The sequence below is a fragment of the Lonchura striata genome, chromosome 7 (assembly GCF_046129695.1).
Source record: "Lonchura striata isolate bLonStr1 chromosome 7, bLonStr1.mat, whole genome shotgun sequence".
NCBI lineage: Eukaryota > Metazoa > Chordata > Aves > Passeriformes > Estrildidae > Lonchura > Lonchura striata.
In genome coordinates, this window is record NC_134609.1 from 25,912,597 (window position 1) to 25,930,833 (window position 18,237).

Here is an 18,237-nt window from a genome sequence, read left to right on the forward strand (position 1 = left end):
GAGAACACATTTATGAGTATAGACATCTGAATGATTTTTTTAAGAAAAACTCCAGCCCTGTTGTAGTCTTGATTAAACACAACTGTAAAAAAAATTAAAAGCATAATTAAACACAAGTGTGAGGTTCAGCCAGAGAGACCTGCAGTTCTGAGTCCTGCAAGTCTCCTGGGGAACAGACACATGGCAAGGAAAACATGAACAATGCTGGGAAGCTCCAGTGTCCCAAGAGAGAGCCACAGCATCCTGAACACCAGAAATCCAGTCCTCTCCTCTGCCTGCTTCCTATTCCACCTTCTTTAGGACTGGAGAAACATAGCTGTGCCTTAATTTATCTTTTTTTTTTTTTTTTAGTCAAAACCCCTCCTTCTTCCAAAGCCTCCAGGTGTGGGGCCAGAGCATCTCCTCCAGGCACAGAGCAGCCTGCATGGCATGGAGGGACTGCATCCCAGCCCTGTCCAAAGGAGAAGCAAGCAGCTGAAATCCAACTGACCATGGCCTAAGGAATTGTGCATTTATTGTGTCTGACCTGTATTATTACAGTATTGAATAAGAGCAGCAGACTAACAGATAAAATCCTAACTCAAATCTTTTCCAGCTCTTAAATTAAGTGGGAAACACTGTTCCTCCCCTCATTTTGAACAAGTGTTAAATCTTATCAGTGCACTGGGGCATGTACTGATTCCACTGATCCAAACCTGTTTACAAGCCAAAATCCCACTTCAACTAAACACAGAAGCACTGAGCTCTAAATCAGTATCAAAGGTGGTATCTTAATAAAAATAAAATTTAGCTTAAAGAATTTAGTTTAAAGAAATAAACTCCATTATCACTGATGATAGCAGTGGAACACCTGGTATCCATTTGGTCATTCCCAGAGGTGGAGATCAGGGAACAGAAACTCTGCAAACATGTAAGGCCATAAAGCATAGGCAAGCTGATGAAACTTTTTAAGTGGAGTCAACTCAGGTGTCATTTCTTCTTGAGTTCACTTAGAGCCTTCTCCTAGAGACAAACAGGTTCAAGGGGCTGCCAGACCAAGTCTTGTGCATTTTCACAGGCTGCTTTTCACCTGTTAGTTGATGTTTCTACTAGAATAATCTAAATATCTTTGTAGGAATTTTGTATGCTATTTGTATATATTTCCAGAGTGTTTGCTCTCAGTTTATCACTCAGAACTTCTCTCAAAGTTTGTGTTACATGGATAATATAGAAAGGATCCCAAGGGTTACACAACTGTCCTTCTACATTTACTTAATTCAGCAAGGAAATTAAGCCAGGTGAAGGTCAGACTCTTTCACTATGAAAAGAATATACCAACCCAAATAAAAGTTTTCCAAAAGGGATAAGTCTCCATCAAAAGGCCCAAAAAACACAGGAGCATTTCACATCTGAAGTCAGTTGATACAGGGCAAGGAATGGGACTTAAAAATGATGTGGTTCCCTACTAACTCCCCCAGTAGATTTCCGACACCCCAGCTATTCAACACCAAAAATAAAAGCCTTCCCAGCCCAGACAAGACACACAGATCCATATAATTCTCTTTAATGGGACACTTCTGATGAGTTGCTGCCTGGGAATCACCAACTTCTGAAGCTCCTATCATATTGTGGGATCCAGCTCATTATTCAAGAAAGCTGTATCCATGGATTTTGGAGCTATCAGAGAAACCAACAATTTAAGTTGTTTTCCAGCTTATCTATAAACAATAACTTGAAACAAATACTCCTATCTTTCTAGGAAACTTTCCAAGGATAAAGCAGGCTATAAAAGTACACGCAAAGGTCACACATTAATGCCAGGAGCTTCAAGGCTGCATCGTGAGTAGTTCATGTTTGGTTTTTTCCCTTGTGCCTTGTCAGATTTGTGGTTTCTCACAGCACAGGAGTGTGAAGGGGAATGGCAGCTCATGTTCTCTACTCCTCATGCTAATTCTAAAGTAGCTCCTGTACATCTGATTAGAAGGAAAAAAAATCAGCCTGGATTTAAGCTATGATTTTGTATATTCATGGCTCTCAATCTCTCATGGAGCAAGCAAACAAATCAGACTCAACCTGTCTGGCACACACAGCAGTCAGGGACACATCCTGCAGAAACAACAGGCTCTCTGCTCACCTTGAGAAAATTCAGCACCAGGGGGCTGAGTCTGCTTGCTAAATGAGAGGGTTAGCAAATCCTAGCTGCTTCTTTTTCTGCTGTTCCAGATGCTTGGAATTTGGATTCTTGCCCTGTTTCTGCTCAGCACAGCAGAAGGTAAGCATATGGGGTTAGTGTTTGTATTACCTTTCTATGCTGCTGTATTTTCCACCTATTTTCTAGGTGTTACTCCACACCCTGGTGCTTTAAAGCTTGCTGATTGAGGTTAATGTGGTTCACTTTTCCATACAAGAATGATGAGATGAGAGTGTGCAGGTTGCCTTTCTTCTCCACTCAGGGAATTCTGCCCTAGGAGTGAGCAAGAAAAGCTGATGTTTCCTATATCAGAACAAAGCTACTGCTCTGCTAAACATGGGGAATTGTTTCTTGTGTTCTTAGTAATGATAGAAATGAAAAAAAAAGCCAGGGCAGGTAGGGAGGCAGTCTAATGAGGGCATAGCTTTGTATTCAGCTGAAGACTTGTCAAGTATAAAATTTCCCATGTGCAGTCAGCTGTTCAGCACAGTCTCAATTTATTGCTGATTATCTGCAGTATTTTGGCTTGGCATTAGGAGAAACTCATCAGCTGTCTCTGCCTTGGGCAAAGCAGCAGCTGGGGGAGGGTAGCCAAGGATACCACAGAGGAATCCTCTGAAGATTTTGGTGATGAGCAAGAGGGTGGTTTCTCTACTTGGGGCAAACTGCAGCCTCTCAAGATCTAGGAAAGAGCAACTACTGGTCTTGGCTTTCTGTAGAATGTGGGATCTTCCAGGATAAAAAAAAAAGACCCCCAGAGAAGCTATGCTATGAGTTCTGACTGCTCCATTTCTCTGCTCATTCACACTTTTTTTTTTTTTTTTTTTTTTTTGGTCTTCATGCTACAGGCAGAGAAGTTTGCTTTGAAAGGCTTGGGTGCTTCACAGATGATGTGCCATGGTCTGGGACTGTGGAAAGGCCAATCTACAAATTACCCTGGAAACCAGAGCGAGTAGGCACCCAGTTCCTCCTGTACACTCGAGAAAACACTGATGTCTATCAAGTAAGAACTGTCATGGTTTAAACATTAGTGAATCCCATGCAAAACTTGTAAATAGACACAGACTCACATTCCTGAAAAATGTTAGAAATGGCCAAACTTTCACTTTATTTAAAAGACCACCTCTTCCAGCTGCTTGGCAGGGTCCCTACTGAGAACTACTGGGAAACTGAGCATTTTGGGGTAATTTTTTTCCACAGATAAAATGAAAGCATGCTGAAATATTGTCTGCTCTGAGTGTCAAAGCTTGCTTCAAATGGAGATACACATGAACCTTCATGTGAATTCTTGCAGATGAGTTCAGTATTGCAAAACCTTTAAATATCTGCAAGATAAGCACGGTTCATGTCTGCAATTTTGCAAGCTTATTTACAAAAAGCAGATTTAAAGGTTTATTAAGTTCTTATCTATGCTAATTTAATTAATTTTAAATCTACATTAATGTAGGAGGTGTCTGCTGTTGATAATTCAACAATCAAGGCCTCAAATTTTAATGAAAGCAGGAAGACCAGATTTATTGTACATGGATTTATAGACAATGGAGAAGAAAACTGGCTGTCAGATATGTGCAAGGTAGGTACCACAGGGGCACCCTTAGTTTGCATTTATAAACACATTAATATAAATTGTACGTTTTCTCTATTTCTTACCAATTTTTCTCATGGTATTTGTAGTGATAAGAAAGCAAAAAATAGTTCACATTTTCAGATTATTTCCACATTGAAGATGCAGCTTTGCACCTTGAGGAAATCATGAGGTAAAATTCATTGAGCTTTTCTCTTTAGTGCAGTGAGTGACAAGAAGATTTGACTCAGTAAATGTCCTTTTTTTTTGGTAAAAAGAACACAGACCATGGAGTGAGATACTGGCTAGGATTGGGGTGATTCCAGAAATAACTGCAGACTCTGCTCCTGCATGCTGTTGCTGCAGCCAAGAGAAGGTTTCTAGAAGTGGAAGGGCTTTCAGGAAGGTTTGGGCTGCCATGTGGCTGCTGGAGGCTGAGCACGTGGGCTGGCCATTGCCAAGAGCAATAAAGAATAAAAATGTACATCCAAAGGGGACCTCAAGGGGAGAATTTCAAACAAAGCTTTCAACCTAGGTCTTGCTATGAGCACTGAATGTAGTAAAGCCCTCTGCGTAATTGATTTTTGTGCTAATTCCACAAATTATTTCCTAATTCTGTCCCTATACAAAGTGCAATTCCAGCTTGTGGTTTTCTGAAGTCCTCCAAATATGCTTTTAATTGCAGCTGGAGTTAATGAAAGTCCCTGGTCATGCAGCACAGAGCACAATACCAGTTGATGGCACTTTGAGAATAAGGTTTTTCAACCAATAACAGCACAAAAATTTTTTTAAAATACTGTATTCCTGTTTTACTTATGAGAACACTATGAGAAACCATGTGAAACTAAAATCAAGGTATTTCACATTTATTGCATCCCCATTGTCTGCTTCTTCTGATGCTAGATCAAAAGAAAAGAACACCAATGGATGACTGTTGGATTTGTCATTTAATAATTTGCTTCAAGTATCAGAAGCAGATTGATGTTTTTATAATTTTCTGTCTTACATGTTGCACTTTAAAATAGAGGTTTGTTTCCTGGAACTTCACAATCAATGAGGTAGCTCACAATTTTTTTTTCAGCTTGTCCCTTAAATCCATTTGATCAATTTCCAGGATGTAGAGGCATGAGATAAATCCTTAAATTCATCTATTATTGTAGGCTGTGTTTTATCACAATACTCTAGTTTATATTTAGAAACAAATTGGTCTCAGTGAATCTTTTCAATAAAAAAGTGGAGCAAAGGGGATTGTGAATACATCAATCCTCCTCTGTGTATCTGTTACTTGCTTTCCTTCCAATGAGGTGATAATCCTATCTGCATATTTTTTACCACTTCTAGTATGGTCACAAACAATTTTATTGCCTTTTTTGTCCTTTGTCAGTTGTTGCCATATACTTAAGCTGCTAAAACAAAATACTTTTAGCCAAACAGTCCAGCTCAGTAAAGCTTCTGATTCTGTGGCAAAGTCTCTGCATATGCATATTTCCAAGTACAGCCATATATATGAAATTAACACCCACAGTTTGTACACCATCTTATAAAAATATTATTTTTCTTACAAATCTGCATCAGAAAACCACTATTGACTTTTACTATCAAAAATATTCTAATTGAATTTAAGTAGTACTTTTAAATCACTGAAGTGAATAAGTAGAACTCTTATTTAGTGTTACATACTAAGTTTGAAAATAAAAATTGAAAGTTTCATTATAGATTTTCCTCTCCTTTCTGTAAAAAATACAGCTCTGGGTATTTGAAATGATTACTACATTACATATCACCCTCTTTCAGCATTGTGTGATCACACAACCCCCTCTGAGCACACATCCATGCTACAGCTTTGGTTTTCAAATCATTCTCACACAAGTTCACACAGGATCTAGTAGCTGAGCCACAATGACCAACATGAACTGATCCTACATTCTATTTACCATGGATTTTACTTTTGTTTTACAAAACAGAGGATGCTTACTGTGGAGGATGTGAACTGCATCTGTGTGAACTGGATGAGAGGTGCAAGGTGTCAGTACACCCAGGCATCGAACAACGCCCGTGTCGTGGGCGCTGAGATCGCTTATTTTGTAAATGTCCTCATGGTAAGAGTCTGCTTTCTAAGCTATAGCATAATACTGATTTGAAAGAAATACAGCTCTGGAACTTTCACAGATGTGGATGTAACCAGCAGAAGATATTGTCCTCTACTCCACGATCAGTTGTGCTGAAAACAAACAGCACAATTTTTTTAAAAAGGAGAATATTGTGTGATAGCAGCAGGGCCTGCCAACTTAAGGAGAGGAAATTCTACAAGAAATTCTCATAGTACAGCCAAAGAGTTAGTCTGAAAATGTTGACAAATGCAGTGTAAAACTAAATATGCAGAAATAATGGATATGGCAAACTTCTTTCTCACGGAGACAGAACCAATGAGCTCACAAGAACACCAGAAAACCAGCTGGCAGCACTGGCTGGGGCCAGGCAGGACCCACCAGCTGCCCCAGGGAAAGCTCTGGTGGACAGTGCCCAAACCCACAGGAGGTGGCTCCTTTTGCAGCCAGCTTCACATGGGAAGTGAAGCTTGGTCTGAAGCCTTCTCTTAATCTAATTGCTTTCAACACAAATTTCCCATAAAAGAACTATAAATAACTAAAACTAGAGAGTGTGCTGGGTCTAGCAATGCTCTGACCCACATCTCATTCTCCACGTCTGCATTGCAGCCACTGAATTCCTGCCCAAAAAGGCTGAAGGAGGCTCATCTCATGACCTCCTCCAGCTTTGCGTGGTGCTTATCCCGCCAGGTGTAACTAGGAGTTCCTGCCTGGCCTATTCTTGCAAGCCAGACAAGAATTCTGTGAACCTTAATGGTCCCCCTGAGAGGCTCTCAGGACTCTTGACAGAGCTGCCTGGAGTTACAACAACCTCCAAACCAGGGCAGCAGCTGAATAAGGAGGTTTGGAAAATCTATGTGCTGGACAGAAGTAACCAGCAAAGAGACACCAAAATCCTAGAAGAATTCCTGAGCCAGCAGGCAAATTAAAAGTAGTTTCCCAGCCCCTTTGAAACCTTCCCTGTTGCTGACACACAGGGGCACAGCAGTGTTTGTTTCTGTTTTGTCAGGATGAGTTTGGCTACTCCCCAGCTGACGTCCACATCATCGGCCACAGCCTGGGAGCACACGTTGCTGGCGAGGCCGGCCGGAGGCGCCCGGGCATCGGCAGAATAACCGGTCAGTGACCCCGGCCCCGCCAGCAGAGCCCACACAAACCCTGTGCCCACCTCCCCTCTCCTTGCACCTCTGGGCTGCAGCATAGTCAGGGGGAATGGCAATATTAAATGCAATATTATGCTCCTTTCACGCTCTACCCCAAGGAGCAGCGCTGCGCTAAGCGGAGGGGAAAGAGCGTGATAGTTATTTTCCTTGCGCACAGGTTACACAGCAAAAGGATTTTTTAAAACATGTTCAGCACTTCCACGGGGTAAAACTGTGGGTTTGATCTCCTTATTCATCACGTAGGCAATGCCAAGGGCATTGTGCATTAAGCAGAGTGGCCCTTCACGGATAAAAGAACATTTTGGACAATATTAACAAAACCCTTTTCAGTTGTTATTTTTCCTCGGGGATTTCAGGCTTGGTGAAATTTGGACTAATAGTCTACAAAATTCAGTTTAAAAGCAAACCCAAAATAAGCTGCCTAGGGGCAAGAAGAGATGCAAGTATAAGGCAGCAAATTACAAGACTTTACAAGCATCTGAAATTGCTGCAGCAATTTGGGAAGCAAATTGATTCCATTTTCTGCTAGGTTCAAAAGCAAAGCTCACTGCTTCAAAACTAGATGTTTTTCCCAAAATCTGACTGGAGCCCGACATAGGCAGGCAGGTTTCAACACCTCCAAGCAGGGGTGGTGCTCTCAGCACAAATTCCTCTGAGTACTCTCAAGCAAGGGACTCTAGAAACCACACAGATGGATCAGTTACTTGGGATGCAGACATATTAACCTAAGTTTGAGCAATGTTATTAAAGAGAAGTTCAATTTAAGAAAAAGTTAATTCCAAGTGTTGGCATTCAGTATTGCTGTAAGCAGATAAAGCAGTAAAATTTAATAGGCTTCCCACAGGTGACTTCCTGGGAGAAAAACTACTTGGTAACAGAGAGCACACATCCTCATTTTATTAATGCCTATATTGCCTAGATATAAGAACCATAGGCAACTATATTTGTGATATTCACTGTATACAATCAATCAATGATATCTAAAATGATTCTACACCTAAATTTCTTTATATATACATAACACTACTCTTTTTCTCTCAGGACTGGACCCTGCACAACCTTATTTTCAAGGCACTCCAATTGAAGTCAGACTGGATAAATCTGATGCAGACTTTGTTGACATTATCCACACAGACTCAGCTCCCACAATCCCCAACTTAGGTGAGTATGAAGCTCTATTCTACTGATTATTTATTATTTGCTCTACTGAATTATTTATGCCCTGTGGCACTTCAGTGTCCTGATTGTTCACCGAGGCTGTTGTACTGGGCAGAAGAGAATGAATTCACCATTTTAGTCACTAACAGCTCCTGTCCTAAAACACCACATACAGGAAAATGTGAAACCAGCAGCTACAGGTAGGGGACAATATTAATTTAAAATATGCTTACCCCTGTTTCAAATGCTCCAGGTTTTGGCATGAGCCCAGCTATAGGACATATTGACTTTTATCCAAACGGAGGGAAGGAGATGCCTGGGTGTGGGAAGAACCCTATTTCACAGATTGTAGATCTCGATGGCATCTGGGAAGGTAAGAGTGTTGTTTGCATTTCCAGTTCAGGGGAAGCCCAGAAAGTGTAGCCACTTATCTTTCCTTAATTCAGGTGTTTTACATTAGCTTTTGGTGTTTGCAGCTATGGCAGCTGCAGGCTGCAGTGAAGCTGCTAAAATGCTCAGAACACACTGCTTTTCCAGAGCTTATTAAAAAATAAACAAGACAAAGGGTTTGCCTCTGGAAAATGTGTTTCCTCTAAAGGATCTAATATCTGAAACAAAAGTTGCTGGAGCTGTGCCAAACATTTTGAAGGGTCTTTTAACAACACATTGCATTTTGTGTCTAATTGCCCAGCGGCAGCTCTGGTGGAATTGGGCAAAGATGTTCATAGCTACTCCTGGGAGAGTGTCTTCAGCTGAAACTCTTCGGAGATAGAGCAATTAATTAGATTCCTTGTTGAGTTACAGATTACAATCAGAGTTGGATTGAAGTGATGTCATTTTGTCTATTTTTAGGCAGCTAAAAAAAGATTGGCACATAGTTGCTCAAATACATTGTTCTTTGTTGTTTTATGTGGTTCTCTAAGTATCAGAGGATTCCTATGTATCTGTCTAAAATTAAATTGCACATAAGATTAAAAAAATAAATAAATAAAAACCCCCAAAGATTTCTGCTGTGGAGATTTTTCAGTACATTATCTGAGGTCTTTCTTACACTACTGCAAATAACTTAAACTCTTGTAATCCATTATCCTATTTGTGATAGCTAGCCTTTTACTCCAGGTTTTATTCAATGCAGCTGGAGGCATTACTTTTTCATTCTAATCCCCTTTTTTTTTTTGATAGAGTAAACTTGTTATCAATAATGGAGAATTAAAGCACAAAGGAATAACTGCATAGTATATGGTCTTCTTTTTAACCTGAAGTCAGGAAAATACAGGCAACACAAAGGAAAATAATATATTCATTATTTTAATTTTAAGAGTCTCCCTTTCTTAAGTACCCCCTAAATAATAATAATTTTGTTTTGAAGCCCTCAGCTGGAGCAAATCAGCAGTGCCCTAGGAAGTTCACTGTTAAATACTTTTCATTTGGTTTTCCTTTGTTATGGTAATGAAACTGTTGCCTACAAAAGACCTGCTTCAGGCAGCTCTGGTTTCTATTGTTAAACTCGGTCAGATTGCTTGAATAAGTGTTTTTTGAGGGGCAGGGGTTGGGCTGAGCTGCACAGTCGGTCTCCACGAAGCTTTTCAAGTTTTCATTTTATACCTGTTGGGCCGGTGACATTGCTTAGGGCGTGAGTGCATCAGAAGCAAGTAAGGTTCCAAAATCACCTTTGATTCTCCAGGAATCGTGATGAGGTTTTTGGGGAGGAATGATGCACGTCAGTGACGTGGGTTTCTGTCCTTGAGTGGGAAAAGAAAAGGAGAATTAACCTGGGGGTATCTTTTTGTAGGAACTCGGGACTTCGTGGCTTGCAATCACTTGCGGAGTTACAAGTATTACTCGGACAGCATCATCTACCCGGACGGATTTTTAGGCTATCTTTGTCCTTCATATGAGCTTTTTCAAGAAGTAAGTATTTCTCAGAGCTTCGGGATGGGCCCTATTGAAAACTATTAAAAATAAATCCTTTGACTAATTTTTTTTTTCCTTGTCTGGCTGGATAATGTTATTAATAGATATATTTGTTTTCACTAGGGAAACTGTTTCCCATGCCCAGAAGAGGGATGCCCAAATATGGGTCACTATGCAGACAAATTCAAGGACAAGGTTAAAAATGATTTCATGAAATTTTACCTGAATACTGGAGAGGCCAGGGATTTTCCTCGTGAGTTTCTAATGCTTCCATTGCTACTTACTCCTCCTAAAAGTTTTATTTTCTTATTTGAGATTAACTTTAGCAGATGAACAGATCTCATCACAGTACAAAATCTCTTCTGTTCCTTGTGCTTTTTCCTCTTTTGTCCCACCACTAGTGCCAGTTTGAGGCCCTACAGGACAAGAAAGTTCCTCACAAACTCTGGAGTCTAGTGGAGGGTACTGAGATGTTTAGAGGACTGCAAGGTTCAAGGAGCAGGGAGGAGAGACAATGCTCAGAAGGTGCATGCAGAAAGGGAATTTCTTATTAAATAGTACGAAAATTACATCACAATGGCAGTGATTAAACGCAGCAAGAGGGGCCCAGGGAAGCTGGGAAATCTCCATCATTGGAGATGCCAAAAACTCCATTTGACAAAGGCCAAGAACAAGCTGATCACAGCTGGTTTCAGAACTGGATGGACAAGATGAGCTCCTTTACATCCTCAGCTATCCTAAACACCAGCTCTCACAACACACTGCTTAGTTTGCCCTTGTAAGCACAAATCAAGAATCCTCTTGAGCTCCTTTTGCTAATTGCACTCTAAAAGGAAGTTCCCACCCACAAAAATTATTTTCCTGGAGCTTCAGAATTCTTTTGTGCTGCTTAGATTCTGCATCTGTATTTATCCCTAACAACCCTTTATTTCCAGCTCCATTCTGTATGAAAACCTTCATGGTCAAAATGCTGAGATCTGTGTCATATTTACTACAATATGGACTAGTTTTGTCTTTTTTCTCTCCCAGAAGGTAACACAAAGGTCTTCCATTTCTCATGTTGATCCCATTAGGACATAACAATAGATAGACTCGCTCCTGTTTTGTATTTTCTGCTCTCAACTATACTGTACAGACACAAAAAAAACCCCCAACACCTACAATTTAATATTTTGGGGACTGTTTCACCCTGGGTACAATCTAAGTCACTGTATTTCTTCTGTGTAGTTTGGAGGTACAAAGTAAACGTGACCCTCTCTGGAAAGAGCAAAGTGAGAGGATATGTAAATGTTGCCCTGTATGGCACTGGTGGGAACACAAAGCAGTACCAGATCACCAAGTAAGTTAAAAATTCACTAGAAAATAACCTTTTCTTCTAGAACCCTTAATTTTTATTTGTAATTAATAATTCTGTTTAAATTGATCCTATGAAGAGAAAGACAACAAGGCAGCATATCAGGCCCACCTGCCTTTGCTGCCTCTGAGAAAGAGTGGTTTGGGATGACTTACATCAGAAATCTGGCAATAATGTTGCTGCCATATAATAGGATAAATGTTGTCTCTCTGGTAAATTCCTACCCTCTTGCCACCACAGCAGAGCCTTTGACAAAACTGGTAATTAACTGTAAATGTTGCCATGCCTCACATCCATAAAATGCTGTTTTTCACAGGGGTACCCTCAAACCAGGTAACACTTACACAGCCTATATTGATGCAGAAGTTAATGTAGGAGAAGTTACCAAGGTTAAATTTCTTTGGAACAACAATTGGATAAACCCAACTCTTCCTAAACTGGGAGCTTCTACTATCACAGTAGAAGCTGGACAAAATAGAACCGAGTAAGTATACCCATTGTGAAAATCTTGAAAGTTACTGGAGAAGATAGGTGACAAAATTATGAGTGGAAGCCTTTTCACAAGAAAAGCTATTTAAGTCATTTAAAGGAAAAGATTCTCAAGGAAACCTTTTCGTTCCTTCTTTTCAAGATACTGTTCATCCATAGTTCTATTCACTACTACTTCAACCCTTTGCCTTAAATAACCTCAAATAAAAACTGAAAATCTCTCCAGGCTTTAGAAGAGCAAACTTTCTGTATAACCCTTTGGATGAGAAAAATTAATGCTGGCTTGGAATATCAGCATCAATCTTGTTAAACTCCTACTGTCCCCAAAACCAGATTATTTGTGGGTTTGATTCACTCTCAGTTGGAACCAGCCAAGTATTCCATTGGTATTGGTGACCCCTAAGGTCATGACTGACTAAAGAGGATGGTGATAATAAACCCACCCTTCCAATGAGGAACCCTGACACTTGGAGCCTGCACTGAAAGGCTACATATAAAGCTGAAGAGGCTAAAATTGATTTCTGAAGACTTTGTGAAGTATGGCTTGGATCTTCAGATTATAGAAGCATAGTTTACTGATTCAGGTTTACTAATTTTCCTGGACTTTTAAACATGAATCCCTTCATTTTCTTGATCAGTTATTTTATTTTATCCACATCATGAGTTGGTATCTAGAACAGGAGGTACAGTTTAAATTTTATTTATTCTATTTTCAAATGCACGGTTAAAATTCCATCACTTAAAAGGCAATATGGGAGGTGGAAACAGTTTAAAAGAAAGTGAAATTATTACAGCCAAGCAGCACTTGAACTCCCCTTAAGCAGAGGTCCTAAGTCTGGTTGTAGTTTCCAGTCACCAAAGCATGTTGCTGACAAAGTGTATTTCTGTAGATAGGAACTCACCCTTCTACTGACTTGTCACCTTTGCACAAGTAGTTGTGGCCATCTCTATGGAGATGGTAGCACAAAATCTGGGGGAAAACCCCAGAATTGTAACACTAAAGATGGGCAATGAAGCAGAATGAATACAGTATACCAATGCTTTCCCCAGCAGTATTTCAAATTTAGAAGCTCAAAGTTTGCTCTGTTCAGTTGCCTCAAATGACAAATCATGTTGTGTTACCATCAAAGTAAATCCACTTGTATAATTTCAACAACTGCTGGCAGCTCAAGGTGCTTTCATCTCCTTTGTCCTCAGGTACCATTTCTGTGGTTCTGAGACCGTGAGGGAGGATGTCCTGCAGACTCTGACTGCTTGCTAACAGCACACTGGGATCCCCAAATCTTGTTACCAATAAAGGCTACTCATACAGAAAACAAAATCTGCAGCTCTAATACTGATGGTGTGTGTTGTTTGGGGTGGGCTTTGGCTGGTTTGGGAGGCAGAGGTTAAGTCTGTGGACAGAATTTTTAGAGTGGCTTTAGGAGTGAATGTGCCAAAACATGTTGAAGAATTTCCCTGCTTTCAGCCTGTTCCAAAATCATTTCAAACTAGAGGAAAGGGGGCAGGTAACAGAAACAAATTAATTTCTGTCCCCATGTAATCCTGCCTCATGTCCCCCAGTGTTTTGCTGGACGAGGGGGCCGTATCTCCTCTGCTTCTAAAGGAAGCTCATCCTCACTGATAAAACCTCACAGAACTGCTGGGGATCTGCTGCTACACACATCTACTGCTGCTGGGGACCTTCTCTCACTTTCTCCTGATGTTCCCCAGACTGGGGCAGTCTGCTCCTTCTGTCCCTCTGGGTGACCTTTCCTCACCCAGGACACCCTGTCCTGAAAGACATCAACCCCCCTGGCAAGGCTTTAGATTCTGTGTAGTGGTGGAGGAGGAAACCAATTTATTTTGTGTTGGAGCACTACTTTTCTAGTATAGAAAAAAAAAAAGCAGCGGGTTTATTTGGGTTGGATTTTTTTGTTTGTTTGTTTGGGGTTTTTTGTTTGTTTGTTTTTTGAGTGCATTCTGCCAGCTCTCACAGGGTGATGGAAAGGAGATAGGCGATGTAAATAATAGACAAAGAAACATTAGCACTGAAGATTAGCAACCTATGGAGATGCCCTGGGCTGAAGTAAGTTCTTTATATAAAAGCCAAAGTGCTCCTTGCTTTAACACAACTGAAGAGAATATCCTCCAGCAATTTCAGACAGAGACATGAAGGCTTGCTTTTATGTTTAAAAACCTTCTAAACTGCACTTCTGCTTCTTGCTTAGATTAAAAGGTACTATTTGATTTAGATTAGATGTATGGAAGAAGTTCTGTTTTACAGGAGTGTTAAAACTGGCCCAGGTTGCCCTGAGATGTGTTAGGTGCCCCATCTCTGGAAATTTTCAACACCAGGCTGGTTGAATTTGTTGAATTCCTGGAGTATTCCCCCTGCTACATTCCTTCTCTCCCTGTGCAGCTCCTCAGGCAGCAGCAAGTGCAACAAGCACACAGCAGAGCTCTCTTTGTATGTTTTCCTCCCAGCCTGTGCTGTCCAGAAGGACACTTAAAAGCTGGCATTTATTTTGTCTCCAGTTTTTCCCAAATGCGGTCTGTCTTATAGTGGTAGAATAATAGAGTCAGGCCTAATAAATACAAGGATTTGAGTTCTTTGTCCTGCATCAGGCTCGGCTAAGTCCAGCTCTGAGTTGCTCCTGTAATACCTTCCTTGGCTTTCCACGGCTGCACAGCTGCAGGTGGGAAGGAGGAAGAGGATCCAGCCACAGGAACAGAGGATTTCACACTTCTTCCAGTCCTGGGAGGAACACACAAACCCTCTCCAGGAAGATAAATAGTTCTGGGTTTATGAATAGCCATGGACAGGGGAGCTGGTGTCTGATGCTGGGTTTTCATGCAGCCCCCATCCCCTGGGCATGGCCTGCTTCCTCCTGCCTTCCCTGTTTGTGCCCCCTGGGATTTGGTGTCCCGATCTCAGTGCCTCCTGCTGAGGAAACCTCAACAGGGTTATTAACTTCCTAACACTGCAGAAGAGTTTCTCCTTTGTCTTTTGTTCCATTATCTTGGAATAAGCAGGTTCTTGCCTACACAATTGTTTTGACAGTTATGATATTCTCAGCATTATCCTTTGCCATAGCCACTTCAGCAGCCCGTGTAATTTTAACAAACACCTAACAGAATCAAGACGTTAAAGTTGACAATAGCATAATAAAAAATCTCCTTTTAATAATGAACTGGAGCTGCCGTCATCCTGTTTTAGCAGAATAAAATCTCTCCCCCCCTCCCGAACACTTTACAAAGCTATTACATAAAATGCAATGTTAAATGAACAACAAATTACTTTCCCTTTAGCTAGCTTTTAATGCTAATGGTGCTATTTATTCCTGACCTTTTGAAATATTAGATTTTTAAAATGACAACATAAAAAGAATTCTTGTTTGAAAACGCGAGCGACTTTAAACCACATGTTATTACTTGTAAGTATAGCATGCACATGCATCATTCATTTCAGTGTCCCATTTAGGGCTAATTGGTATATATTTCAGTTGACATATATTGTTCTCCTGCAAACGTGTCAAATTCCTTAACGATGGCAGTGACAAAAGCAGAACGCTTGAGATATATAAATTATGCTCTTTACCATATAATCATTCTTATCTATTGGGAATGGTATTTGTGACAAACTATGGTCAAAAATACACAGCAAATTGATTTTTTTTTCTTTAAACTTTAATATCACACCATTCACGGCAAGTCTTTGATTGCATCCTTAAATGTAGAAATGTTTTGATTTTTAGCTGCATCGTTTTGTGGCTTTTGAAAAGCTCACTTTATTTATTAAAGGAAGAGTAGCACAGCGAGGATCTTAAAATGTATCTTTTGTTATCAGCATAAGAAATAAAATTGGGCTGTAATTGTGGATATAGAGTGAGTAATTTGGTGAAAAACGCTTTGTGCTATAGTTAAGGTTTTATAATTCCTGCCATAAATTACTATTATTTTGTTGGTGGGCAGCACTGCAAGAAGAATTTTAAATATTTTAAATATGGGAACAACTTGGGCCACGTATTTCCATTACATTTTAGACTACCGTGTGCAACTCATTTTCCCCCTTTATCACAAATCATCTTAGAATTAGAGAAAAAAAATAAAAATTGAAGATTTCATGTGACTCTCATTATTACTACAATATAGCAGTGCTCATTGTTGTCTCTAGACAATGCTGTCCCCAGTCATTACTTTGCTCCATGAATCAGTAGCATAATGAGGTTCTATCTTTCAAGAAATATTTGAGCGTATCTTAATTTGGCATTGATGAATTCTCCTTCCTGAACCTCTGGAGGGTTTTTTTAATCTAGTTTGTCATGTTGGAGCTTTCATCACCTAGCCCCAGCTGACAGTGTTATGGCTGTGTATTTATTTCCATACCTTCCTGGGATGTGTCCTCGGAGGTTGCAAATAGAAATTTATGATTTTATGCCTTGAAGGCTGTTTTTTCTTGATTGGAGTTTAATTCCCAAACTGTTTTTCCCCATCCTTATTCTTCAGAAATATATACTACGTGTGGTTGTATTAAAGTGTGCAAAAACAAGGTTAAATTTGTTAACATCTTGTTGCTGGTATAAACCAGGAGCAGTTTCTTTGATAAAAGAGATATTCACTGAGAAAAAAAAAACCAACTTTTTTTTGCCAAAGAGATTATATAATAAGTTCAGATACCATTTTTCTTCTAAAATTTGAAGAAAAGAAGAAGGTAAGTCAAAATAGGTCAGCAGAGGGCAGAGGAAGAAAGGAGAAGGTTGATGTGATGCTCCACAGCTCTAAATCAAAAAATACTAATAGTGCCCTACATGACACTTCTAAACTATGCTTGCAGACAAACAGAAACAAGAAGCAAAGTACTCTTTAAATTAGTCTAAATGTTGTGTTTAATTACACAGTAACAACTGGCTGGCTACTGCACTTGCTATCACTTTGATGACCTCTATTTGTCAGACCCAAAGACAAAAGTTGCATTCAAGTCCCTCTTTGTGCTCTGGCCCATGGAATTATTGTTGTGTGTTTATCCTAAGAAAAATATTACCTTTAATTGCATTAAGTAGATAACGGCTTCACATCTAACCAGTTAGGGAAGTGAAGGGGAAAATAAGGGGATCTAAACATCCAAAGTAATGCATTTGTTCAGCTAATAATTCACATTACTGTAATTTAGCATATTATTTATATAACCTAAGTGTCAATTCCACATGAAAAATATCAGCAATGAACATTACTGGTGGCTTGGGTGCATCAGCTTGGGGTGTGCAGTTTCAGAGGATGGATTCCCTGGGAGTCCTGATTATCCTCTTTGGAAAGTGAGTGCAGCCCTAAGTGCAGCACCATTTCTCACTCAGAAGAGGTTCTTCATGGAGGAGGAATATATACATACAGTCATCACCTTAATTATATGGGATGCAAAACACAGGATGAGCTTGTCCTGCCTGGGGTGATGGAAGAGCAGGAGCCACCCCTTCTTTCTCCCAGCACAAAGCATCATGCTGTGTTGATGCTGTCCTCTGGCTACAGCCCAAGTCACACTACAGAAACTACCACAGGAGCTGCTCAAAAAGAAATTAAACAAACCCTCTGTTCAAACTAACCTTTTCTGTATTGTCTTTAATTCTTTACCCAAACACCAACCTTCTCTCTTTTGATGAGGAGGAAAAAAATCATCAGGAGGGAAGTGCACAAGGGTTCTCCACCATCCTCAGCACTCACCAAGATGCTCTCAGTCCCTTGGGGGATTCTGTGACCTGACCTCACATTTCTTTCTCATCTCCCCCTTGCTTAGGAAATCAGGGCACCTGACCATTTTATAGCCCTGCAGAAGCACAGTGAATTTAGCAGGGAGTCAGAGAGGATGTGTTTGCCCCTCTGCCATCACCCACCTCCCACAGAACGCAGGGAAGTCTTGGCAAGGGAGGCTTCTCCCTTTCTTTAAGCCCAGACCATAGATCATCATTAAAGCTTTTGCTTTAATTCCAAACGAGCCAAAATATCTTTGCTGGGCCATGAAAACCAGCCTCTCATCCCCTCCCACAGAACCTGAATTAGGAAGTCTCTCCTGGTGGCTGTGACAGAGGGGACATTGCTCATGTGCCCTCCCTTGCTGGGTCTGAAGGGATGGCAGCACAGCAACAGAAAGCAGCATATTTGTATTGCAAAGGATCCTCATAAGGTAATAAAAACTTCCTTTTAACCAGGGAAAAATATTAAGGTGGAGAGCAGAGTGACTACACCAAAGAATAATTCTCCTTTTGACCCACAGAGAAAGAGGTGCCTAATAAAAGTATATGAGCATGGACAGTGTGAAGATAACTGTCTGATCAGATAATGGA

The 18,237-nt window shown here is 40.3% G+C and overlaps 1 protein-coding gene across 1 annotated transcript; it reads left to right on the forward strand.

Annotated features, from left to right (window-relative positions):
• The first annotated feature begins 1,808 nt into the window (after positions 1–1,808).
• On the forward strand, positions 1,809–13,181 carry LOC110474116 (inactive pancreatic lipase-related protein 1-like). Its single transcript, XM_021537264.3, has 13 exons — positions 1,809–1,818; positions 2,203–2,251; positions 3,019–3,173; positions 3,618–3,743; positions 5,699–5,833; positions 6,852–6,960; positions 8,047–8,166; positions 8,417–8,536; positions 9,956–10,074; positions 10,201–10,330; positions 11,305–11,416; positions 11,748–11,915; positions 13,118–13,181. The coding sequence occupies exons 2-13, from the start codon at positions 2,203–2,205 to the stop codon at positions 13,179–13,181; spliced, it is 1,407 nt and encodes a 468-aa protein (XP_021392939.2). The 5' UTR covers positions 1,809–1,818.
• The last annotated feature ends 5,056 nt before the right edge of the window (positions 13,182–18,237 follow it).